Source organism: Olea europaea, unplaced genomic scaffold (genome assembly GCF_002742605.1).
Source record: "Olea europaea var. sylvestris unplaced genomic scaffold, O_europaea_v1 scaffold571, whole genome shotgun sequence".
Lineage (NCBI taxonomy): Eukaryota > Viridiplantae > Streptophyta > Magnoliopsida > Lamiales > Oleaceae > Olea > Olea europaea.
The window spans coordinates 78374-90557 of NW_019264047.1; the positions used below are offsets into that span (position 1 = coordinate 78374).

General features: G+C 38.3%; 1 protein-coding gene across 1 annotated transcript in view; it reads left to right on the forward strand.

Annotated features, from left to right (window-relative positions):
* The first annotated feature begins 5093 nt into the window (after window positions 1-5093).
* Window positions 5094-12184, forward strand: part of LOC111389227 (protein MAEA homolog) — a 9948-nt gene continuing 2857 nt past the window's right edge. Inside the window, exons 1-3 of the mRNA XM_023014117.1 lie at window positions 5094-5549; window positions 6048-6242; window positions 6611-6733. Of these exons, the coding sequence (XP_022869885.1) occupies window positions 5220-5549; window positions 6048-6242; window positions 6611-6733 (648 nt within the window). The 5' untranslated portion in view covers window positions 5094-5219. The remainder of the gene's footprint in view (window positions 5550-6047; window positions 6243-6610; window positions 6734-12184) is intronic.

Here is a 12184-nt window from a genome sequence, read left to right on the forward strand (position 1 = left end):
AAACAGTTTACGTACCTAAGATTCATACCTTGCGGTAAACTATCTAAAACTCAGGCCTCTGTATTGGCGGGCATCGCGACTGCAACGGGGGTCGGACCAGCTAGGGCCATGAGGGTAGCTAAGAAATCTCGAAGTTTTTATATTTTGACGTCACGTGCTGTTCGATTTCAAGCTTTACGGTCCAGAGTCGCATTTCAAGGAGGATTCTTTGGTCTAACAACAGCTCTTCCACCTCCCCTCTGGTGAGGCTTGATCCAGATGTTCCAACTGGCCATGTTTCCATCGTCGGCCCTCGTACTGGAGAGAAACGTGTGGTGCCCGAGGTGTGGAAGACGCACCCGTCTGTCCTCTGCGGGTATCCTCACCATCGCTGGATCGCTTACTGGCGCCCTCGCCACTATCCTGGGTATCATCACCGTCGCGATCACTGCCTGATTGTCGATCTCCATCATCATCTCCAGACGTCTCATCATCAGCACTTTCTTCACTGGAGATTCCGTCGTCGGAATCCTCCCTCGCCAACTGGTCGCCACTTCCACTGCCAGCGTGTGATGTATTAAACTGTGTCTCAACAACAGTCTAGGCAATGTTATCTAAAACGGGCACCGAGAGATCATCGTACGGCATGAGAGTGGAAAAATACTGCTATTCAGCCTCAGCATCGGTGGGACAAAGTGTGCCGTACACATGCAGCTGCAATGTAGGGTTATACATTAGAAAGGAAAAGGTACAAGATTGACACGAAACGTGAATAACGAAACAAACACATGTTCTATACATGCATGCACATTCTTGAAGAACGCATTGTACGTACGATGCTGTGGTTGTTATCGTGTGGACTAGCTATGCAATCGTGGCATTCGTTCACCAACTCGCTGACCAAAACGTTCCCAATCTCAGGAACTGCCTTGTAGGCCCATACTTATTGTAAAAAGACAAATACAATAAAAATAACTGAGATTGTAGGCACGATGCTACAGGAGGGCAAACAAATCAAGCATGATACAATAATATTTAAAACATATGTACCTGCATGGCAATGGGAAAGCCTTGAATCGTGTACGTAATCTCCTTCTCCTGTCTCCTCTTCGCTTTTTGACATTTTTTTGCCCAAAAATCCCGGAATCCTTGCAACAAACGTCGATAACCGACTCTACCCCAAGAGTAGGGAAAAAATAAGTCTAGGTCATCTACAATAGATAGCGTACACAATTGGATACCAACATTATTATCGGGGGCATTGAAAACTCTTTCGACTATTAAAACCAGCCCTAGCTTATAGCGATCAGCTCGGGTCGCCGAAGGGTGGGCAAAAGTAGTCCGGAGTTGCACCAACGAAATCTTGTCCAGGGATTTGAAGCACCTCTCTTTCAACATTCTCCTCTCCAACACTCGATCGAAGTCATCACCCTCTGGGAATACACCGCATCTTAACCCCGTCACAAGAGTGTATTTCTGTAGGTCGAATTTCATCAGATTGCCTTGCACGTTGAACCAAAGCTTGTTAACCTTATCAGTGCAAATGGTTCTGAACACTAGCTGCTGGATGAGTTGTGCAGAGAATTGAATTTCTGGAACTTCGGCTAGATACCCAAAGGGGGAGTTGCGAAAGTCCTCGCGTTGTCGATCGTTGAAATGGTCCATCACGGTCTTTACGTACATCAGGTTGCTCCGTTACGAAATATGGACCCGCAACCTTGCATCTTTCGAAATACAAAAATCAAACTCCATCTGTCCTCTGTCCTGCAAGGTGCATTCAAAAAATCCACTGGGGTTACATGATAATCATAAACATATTGTATCATAAATAGTAGTTTAATGAAGCAAACTCATGCATGGACACAGTGAACTGTCGAGAAAACTGGTTTCAACTGTCGGTACCAACAGATGATCTATCGATACCGATAGATCTCCAAACATGCATGAAGGTTAGCTTAAGCGTCGAGAAAAATTGAGGTGAAGTGTTGGGGACGACAGTTCATTGGGAGTTGGGTCTGCCTTCTACAGTGAGCTGTGCAAGTGAACACAGGAGACACGCAAGGACAACAAATGAGATCACCATGACTTCGAGATGAATGCAAGGTTTGAGCGTGTAATAAGACGTAATTAAAACCACCAGCACTTAAGACTTGAAACCGTGCATGTAAGGAATGAAAAACATATTTTCCAAATACATTTGCTTCCATAAGTAAGAGCTGACATTAAGTTGGAACAAGAACATGTTAACAAATACCACGATATCAAGAAAACAAAAAATAGAGCAATAAAGAAATGAGCTTGACCATCTCAAATATTGTAATACAAAAATAAAATGCCCAAAAATGAGGCTGCTCCCATTCACACAACGCATAACATAAACCCATGAATTGTAAGAAAATCATACCGTAATTATCATTTAACAAAAGAAGGAATAGAGCAGTAAAATCAAAGAAAATTTTCACTTACAATATTACCTGTTCGTCTAATGAGTCAGTCTTTGAATAACAAGGACAAAAAATATCTCAAAAATATCTCTCAGCACAGCCCTGTATGGTTGGAAGAAAGAAAGTGAAAAATCCATTCCATTCCAATTCATTGTTGCAGCATATTCACATACATATCCATACTGAATCATTTTTGGTGTGTTTGTTGTCATCTTCTTCAGTAGAAAATCTTATAAATAATTTCATTTCTCCAACCCGAAAAACTATTGGCACTTGTCATTTTCCTTCTTTAGAGTACTTTGGCGTTTATGAAAACTTATCTTCTGTGGCAATCAAGATATGTAAAACTCATTTTCAAGTTCTTGTTCTTCTCATCCTAATGTTTAGTCTCAATTTCCAAGCAATCCTAAATCTTCTCATGTTTTTGAAGTGCACCTAATAGGTTATATTCAGTGGCAATCAAGATATGTAAAATTTATTTTCAATTTCTTGTTCTTCTCATTTTAATGTTCAGTCTCAACTTTCAAGTAATTTTAAATCTTCTTATATTTTTGAAGTGCAACTAATAAGTTATATTCTTGGGGTTTTTGTGTTTTATGTTCCTCCATACCAGACCAAAGGATTCTCTAGACATTTGTTAAGATCTTCCACCTTTTTCTCCAGTTGTAATAGCTCTTGTCTAGTGTGTACAAGAAGTACAATATCGGAAACTAAAGGTTTATTAGAGAATGAATATAATAGATTCTCCTCAACAAAAGCAATAATCAGAACTGAGTATAGAAATACTAAACAAATTCAATGTAATCCCTGGACTTTGCATCCTACTTTCAAATTTGTTTCCTACCACAAATGGACTTCTTCCTCTACATTAATTAATAGAAATATATCTTCATGTGATTACGTTTCAAGAAATATACAGAATGCTCTACTAATTCTAGCGTACAAAATAGTTTCTTATGATGGATGACGACATTGAAAAGAATGATACAAGATAAGTCAACACCTTCTTATTAGGGAAGCCAGCTAGTTTTAAATGAGTATTTACTATAAAGGAAAAAACTCATATTACAGTTCACAAATATAAGGAAAGAGTTGTAGATAAGGGGTTTGCACAAACTTATGAAAGTTGCCAACCCCGAAAGTTGTTTTGTACTCACAAATTTGAATTCAATAACAATTCAATTTTTCCCGCGTGAGTAGTCTAGATTGGCTTTTCAACAGCTTCATGTTATGGTGATCAAGAATTTTCGAAACTGTATACGGAGTTGCCTCCGAGAATCAAAGATACCATGTGGTAGAAAGAAAGTGTACAAACTAAAGAACTCATTGTACTGGCTAAAAGTGTCATGTCCCACAACATGCTAGCCTATTGCAATGTTCAACTATGCAACTCCACTTCAGCGTATCTCCACAATTGAAATTAGCTGACCATTTTCCCATTCAACATGTTAAACGTAGATCCTCTTTAATTCACTAATGTTTGATATAATAAAATCTATCATTGTAAACTGTATTACAAAAAAACGATATCCATTCAATTTGAATATGATTCAATACATATTTAACTAATAAATGTGATTACACGTATCACAACTATTAAAATTCCATATATATTTTCACATTTCTGAATTCACTAATGTAGTGTAGCTGAAAATGATGTTACTGAAATAAGAAGAATGAAGGGACGCAATCTACATAGTTTCATACTAAAATGTAGGAAATGTAGATATTTTTTTCTGGAATTCAAATGACAAGATCCAGTAAAAATATGTGAAAATTACAGTATTCTGCATTTGTTCAAAGAAACATGTATGTCGGGTTGCAAACAATGACATACGCCAATTGATCCTAAATCAGAGAAATAGCACAAACAACAGCAATATTCAATACAAACCATATCCTAATTTTTTCTACCTTAAACTATACATCTAATATTACTACTGCGAAACTCTAAAAGTGGAAATTTTTTTGATTCTCAAAATATACTATACCGAAGGAAACAAACTTCTACCATCTTATCGCCACTTTCTGACTGTAAATGAAAAAATGGCTAAGAAACAAGTGAGAGGTCAGAAGATGGGAGGATTTACCTTCGCCTATCTTCGGTTCTTCTGGCAGTCGCACTGGAGAAGATGGCCCTTGGACGTTGTGCTCAGTTTCGGCCGATTCAAATGACAATGGAGGTCACTTCATCGTCGACGGTGACGGTCGTCTTGGTGGTCGTCCACGGTAGGGAGTGAGGTCGGCGATTCCAAAAAGAGGGTGGATGATTTCGGTGAGAGACGCGTTTGGTCCATTTGGCTTCCACCTCCTTCGTCTTTTTTTCTTTGTCTTGGTTCAACTTTACACAACTCCTTCCTGACATAATTTTTGTCTTGTCAAATCATCTCATTAAATGGAAGACAAGTAAGGTATTAAATTTCTACAGACGGGCAAAATTGTCCAAATTTATCACAAAATACCATATTTACAATGATTTAAAAAAGATGACATTTTTGTAACTAAAAACCAAGATTTTGACATCCACTGTAATTTTCACTATTATTTTATTGAAAAATGTGTAATTGAAAAAAAAAGAAAGAGAAAATTTATTAAAATTAAATGGAGCCCAAACAAGTACTTAATTTTTCATAAAAGGAATTTTACATTTTAATTTTTAGAGCTTAGCCAAATATTTTTCCTCCCCAAATTGATCCCTTAACAAATTCCTTCCAAGTACGGACAGCTGTTCAATTTCCATTTACCTTCACCATTTCCGGATCTATATCCACTGTTCCAGTAGAATAATAAAGAAAGATGTCATCATCGATGGAAACCGACCTGCAACTTCCCAACGGCAACAACACCGGCACCGCTCCTGCCGCCGGCATCGGCGTTGCCGCCACCACAACTCCATCATCAAAGATTGGCCAACTGGCCGAGTCCTTGAAACTGGAACATCAGTTCCTCCGCGTTCCCTTCGAGCACTACAAGAAGACGATCCGCGCCAACCATCGTATCGTCGAGAAAGAGGTATCCGCCGTTATCTCCGGCGTATCCGTGGCCGCCGATTCTGATCTCTCCCGCGATGACGCTGTTCTCCAACTAAATTCTCTTGTATCCAGGTTGCAAGGCCTCAAAAGGAAGGTATTGTAAATCTGTTTACGTGTATGTACAATCCTCACATAGTCACGTTGCTCTTTGTTTTCCATAGTCTTGTTGGGTTTTTGGTGTTAAGAGATAAACAAGATTATACAATAATATGAAAATAAACTCAAACACAAGAACACGAGATTTTATGTGAAAGGAAAAACCCCGGGCAGAGGAGGATAATTCATTAGATCAAAATATGAAATGTTGTTACAAGATTTGATGCTCTCAATCAAAATCTAATATTCTCTAATGCTATGAAGAGCCGACAAGTTGTGGAGTATAGACAACATTGTATTATAGTGTTTTAGATGGAATGAGCATCTTAAAATTTGTTAAAATTACGAGCTGGCCATTCCATCTAAAATTTGTAAAAGGTGAACTGAATTGACAAAAGCAAAATTTTGTAAAGAAGGTTCAGGGAAGGGAATTGATTTTTATTTATTTAAATTATTTACTTATAGAGAATAGTAATATACTTCTATTGTGAATCAGTTGGAAGAGGGGAGTCGGACGGAACACTTGCAAGCACAGAAATGCCGAGCTAGGCTAGACCATTTAGAATCTGCAGATGTTGAGAATTTGCCAGAGTGGAATAGCACCCGTTTGAATCGGATACTGGTGGATTATATGTTGCGCATGTCATACTACGAAACTGCTGCAAAGCTTGCAGAGAGCAGCAATATTCAGGTAATTCTGTCGGCAACATTTTTCTTTGTGAGTGGTGGTCTAGTCATCTTGTGATTTTGTTATGCATTTTTCCCCTATCAAGAAATGAATCATGTATCTCATCTCTCACTGGTAAACATTAAATTTGACTGATTTCACTATCTTTTATTTCCTGAGATGTGACTAACATATTATTGTTGCTTGGAAGTATGTCTATGTCATATTTATTCCTATTACGCTGTTTCTTCTGCTTTGAATAACTGTTTGAATTTAGAAAAGTGGTCAAACATGCAATGAATGAGTTGTCTAATTTATTTCCTTAAAGGGCCTCATACTGCTGTTACACCAAAAGGCTGGCATTTAAATGTTGTTTGATATATCTACTGCAGGATCTTGTTGATATAGAGGTTTTTCATGAAGCAAAAAAGGTTATCGTTGCTCTTCAAGAGAAGGAGGTGGCCCCAGCTCTGGCCTGGTGTGCTGACAATAAATCTAGGCTGAAGAAGTCGAAGGTCTCTCTCTCTCTTCTTGACCCTAGCTCACTATAAATTAACTTTAGGTGGCAGTTCTTTGCTACTTTTTCCCTTTCTCAGTGCAGTATTTGAATCACGTCAAAGCAGAGATCTCATGTATAATTTGCACAATATCATAATTTAGATAGTGAAGTTGTGAAAAGTTGACCATTGTTGCTACTATTTCAAGAATCAAGAGTAATGATTTCTGGAAAAGGTTTAATTAATTTTACGGGCAACTTAAGATTTCAACCCAAGTAATAAAAAAGAAATACCTATCCAATGGTAATATTGTTATATGGCAGATAAAATCGTTCTTGTCTATTAAGCCTGGTATTGACGCTTGAGCAATAGATTATAGAATGTGTTTCTTGCAGGTTATCAAACGCATATGTTAGATATTGTGATATTAAATTATTGATAGCTACTAGCTTGCATACATATGTACAAGAGAAGTTGAATAAGTTCTATATTAACTAATGTCCAGATTTTTCTCAACTTTATCATTGGTTGAATGATTAAAAGCAATTCTTTTGAAAAAAAATTCTGCTGAAATTATTTTATAGAATTTTTTTCCAGAAAGTGTCATTGCTCCATGAAGACATTTATGAGCTGAATATGGGCATTATGATGCATAAAAATGACTTAGCTATCTTAAGAAACGAGTCCACTTTCCATGAGCTAGGTTAATCACTCAGGATAAGTTGAGGAAGCCACCCAAGCACCATTCATTTAGGGTTTTTGACGCAGGACGCGTATATCTTGTTAACGAACGATCAAAGATTAATAAAGAAAGGAGGTGGTTTGAGTTCAGCGGGTAAAATCGCTATTGGCTCTACTTCATAGGGGTAGATAGGTTCCTTGTATTTCACGAAGAGAAGAATTGAGGGCAATAGGAAAAATCAATCTTTATTCATATATTGAAGATTGTGAATTACAATGAATAAGGCTCTCTATTTTTAGGGTAATGAACTCAAAGAAGTTAAAAAGGAAACAAATGCCTAATAATGTTAAAATATCAAAACAGATTTGATCTAATCTAATTAGAATTAAACTCAATTAAAAACTTCTATTTAAACTATAAATCTATGTTTTTATTCCTATCTTAATCTCCATCAGTTTTACTTTGGAGTATCCTTTACAAATAGTCCCACCCTCATGGTCAAGTGATGCTCCCTTCCTTGGAAGGTAGAACACAAGACCTCCACTTTTTGATGTAGGGAGATGCAACTATTATTCCCGAAAGTAACATATAGTGGGAGAGGCGAAATCAAATCCTTTATCACCTAAAATGAGGACCGGTGATCCACCCTAAGCACTATTCCTATGGGCTTTTATTTCGAAGTACCCCTTACGAACCAGGCCAAACCCTCATGTTCAAGTCATGCTCTGCATCAGTTGCTCAAGGCCATCTTTGCCATACTCAAGTTTGTAAACTGAAATAATGTCTTATTTCTGAAATTCATTTGCTAGATACACGTGTGAGGTATCTAAAGATTTTTGGATGCTAACAATAGTATGCAAAGGTTCATGTCAAGATGCTCATAGATAATCTGTTATTCTTTGATAAGCTCCAAGCTTGATCTTTGCCATTGCTCATACGTATTAAGTGCTTATAAAGAATTTTTACCATTGATGAGTTACTCATGCTAATTACAAACTCAAGTTGAACTGTTGATGTTCCTTCTCCAAAACTAATTTAGCATCAATTAAATTACTAAGTTGATCATTTCGCTGTTGAAGTGATTGTTAACTTCCTGCCATGTGTATTGTGCATATGAACCATTTTCGATAGTTCAATTTTTAAAAAAAAAATTCTACCTGTTCTCGATGCCAAGGGAGTATACTAGGTCCCAAAAGAAGCACTCGAATATTTCCATTTAGTTAAAGTAGGGGAGGGATATAATAGGGATTTAGTAGAATAATTGTACGGGCTTCTAACTATATATAGTGGGTGGGGTGTTCATTTCATTTTAGGCAGGAATAGGGTATTAATGGAGGAGAGAGGCAGCCTCTTGAAAGCTGGTCAACTATCTATAATTTTCTTTCATTCAGTCAGAAATCTAGGGTCAATTGGTTGAAAGAAGGAGATAAATGTACTAAGTTTTTTCATAGGATCGCTAATTCTAATAGGCGCAAAAACTCGATCACAGTGTTGGAAGTGGATGGGATAACTTATGAAGAACCACTCGAAATTGGAAACCAATTGGTGAATTTCTATCAGAATCTATATCAGGAGCAGTTTGAGTGGAGGCCAGAGTTGGAAGGATTGGATTTTTCTACTATCACGGAGGATGATGCCGGGTGGTTAGAGCGGCCTTCTGAGGAGGATGAAATCAAGGAGGTAGTGTTTAGCATGAACGAGGATAAGGCCCCTGGACCGAACGGTTTCTCGTTCTCATTTTACAAGGCTTGTTGGGAGGTGTGATCGGAAATTTTGGATATGTTTACATATTTTTTTGAACGTGGCAGGTTCCAGAAAAGTTCTAATGCTACATTTGTTGTCCTGATCCCTAAGAAATCGGGAGCGACCAACATTAAGGACTTTCGCCCTATTAGCCTAATCTGTGGGGTGTATAAGATTATTGCGAAAGTCTTGGCGAATAGATTAAAGGAGGTGCTCGGGAAAGTAGTGTCCAAATTTCAGAATGCTTTCGTAAAAGGTCGCCAGATTTTGAACTCTGTGCTTATAGCAAATGAATGCATTGATTCAAGATTGCGTTTGGGAATTCCCGGGATGCTATGTAAGCTCGATATTCAGAAGGCATATGATCATGTGAACTGGGGGTTCCTGCTATATATGCTTAGGAGGTGCGGCTTCGGGGATAAGTGGTGTAAATTGATTCAGTTCTGTATTTCTACTGTTTCGTTCTCAGTTATGGTCAACGGAACGCCGGAGGGTTATTTTCGTAGTAGAGGATTGTAGCAAGGAGATCCACTATCCCCATTGCTTTTTGTTATTGTGATGGAGGCTTTCAGTAGGATGTTTGAAAGAACTGTGGGAGAGGGTTTGGTAAGGGGCTTTAGGTTTGGCCAATTGCAGGTGTCTCATTTGCTATTTGCTGATGACACGTTGATCTTATGTGATGCGGATGATGAACAATTCAGGAACCTGCGTCGTTTGCTCCTATGTTTTGAAGCGGTGTCTGGATTAAAAATCAATTTGGGAAAATCTGAGGTTATTCCGGTTGGGGAGGTATCTAACGTGGAGGAGTTGGCTGGCATATTGGGATGTTGGATTGCACAATTGCCCATGTTATATTTAGGCCTTCCACTAGGGGCACGGTTTAAAAATACACATATCTGGAATGATATTATGGAAAGAATGGAGAGGAGGTTAGCGGGGTGGAAGCGTATGTATCTTTCTAAGGGAGGCCGACTTACCCTTATTAAATCCACTCTCTTAAATCTCCCCACTTACTTTTTGTCATTGTTTCCCCCACTTACTTTTTGTCATTGTTTCCTATTCTGGTTGCAGTGGCAAATAGATTAGAGAGATTTCAAAGAGAATTCTTGTGGGCAGGGTTAGGGGAGGAGAGGAAAATGCATTTGGTTAATTGGGGTACTATTTGTTTGCCTATGAGGATGGGGGGCTTGGAGTGAGGAGCCTTGTTTTGTTTAATAAGGCTTTATTGGGCAAGTGGTTGTGGCGATTTGGAGTGGAGAGGGAGAGCTTTTGGAGAGAAATCATTGGGGCAAAGTATGGTGTGATGGAGGGGGGTTGGTGTACGGTTGAGGGTCGTAGCTCCTATAGGGTGAGTTTGTGGAGGTATATCCAACGGGGATGGAGTGATTTTAGGGACAAACTAAATTTTGTAATGGGAAATGGCACTGATATTAGATTTTGGGATGATAGTTGGTGTGGCGATCAACCGTTAAAGGAGGGATTTCCCTCATTGTACCGCATTGCGTTGGAGCCTGTTGCTATGGTGGGTGATGTACTTGACATCCATAATGGGGGTTATAGTTGGAATATTACTTTTGGGAGGGGTTTACAGGATTGGGAATTGGAAGATTATTCGTTGTTTTTGACCGCTCTGCATGAGATACAAATTCGGGTAGGAGAGGGTGATTGTAGCAGGTGGAGGTTAGCTCGAGATGGTATTTTTTCAGTCCGCTCATATTTTCAATCCCTTTTGGAATTTGTGGAGAGTTCATTACCTTGGAAGATGGTGTGGCAAAGTAAATTGCCTCCACGGGCAGCATTTCTATTGTGGACAGTTATGAGGGGGCAGGTGTCAACGGTGGATAATCTTCGACGAAAAGGATTTTATGTAACCGAGTGGTGCTTTATGTGCAAGAAGGATGGAGAGACGATTGATCATTTATTCATTCATTGTGATGGTGTACGTTGGCTTTGAAACAGTATTCTGGCTTCTCAATCAATGGATTTGGTGCTACCTAGGCTTATAGAAGACGGGGTGCGGGCATGGAGAAGAAAATTTCGCGATAAGGATAGCAAACTTCTCTGGAATCTTATTCCGGGATGCATTGTATGGTGCATATGGAGAGAACGGAACGATCGATGTTTCGAAAACCAAACAAAGACAACAGAGCAGATAAAAGAATTATTTTACTTGACTTTGTATACTTGATTTAATGTAGTGGCTAAAAATCCTGTTGTAGAGTTGCCTAATTTCTTGTTGTTCCTTTCATGCTTAAAGTGATCGTATACCTCCCGTGTACTCTCTTTTAAAGAATAAAATTCTCTGATTACCTATCAAAAAAAAGTTTGCAATTCAATGCAATAGCTACAATACACAAATACATCTCTGGAATTTTATCAGAGTACTTTTAAGTGCTTATAAGCACTTGCTAAGCTCAAAAAATAAGCAATACAAGCTGTCTCTAGAAAAATTATATTTTATCTGGTTGTCCTGGCCATCTTTTTTCCTCGTCTAAAGTGCTCGTGATGCATTTAGTTCGCAATAAGCTTTGTGAGTCATAATTTTTTAGGGGAATCCATATTTGAACACCCTTTTTACACAATCCCAGACTTACTCTTCAATGCCAGTCTTTGGATCTTGTGCAGTTTCATGTCTTGGCATGAAATTGCAATTTTTGGTTTCATGTTGGTTGGAAGCGCAACTATTTTTTGTTTTTTGTCTTTAAAGGTTCATGACTAATGTAAGTGCATACTTCTGAATGGTCGCCATGTAAAATCTCAACCATTAGTAATATAATTTCCCTCATTAGGAATGAAATCTTCTATTTTATGTTGCAATGTCTATCATTCATTGTACTTACTGCCATCTCTCTATTTTTTATAATAGAGAGAAAACTAATGAAAACACAGAGTATCCAGTTACTCCAAAAAATAGAAATGCATAACATTTGAAATTACCTGTGGATTATGTTTATATAAGCATGGATTCAGAATAGAAGTAACAGAGAGAGAATATATATATATATATTTTTTTTGTTGGGCGGGGGGGGGGGGGGGGGGGGGTT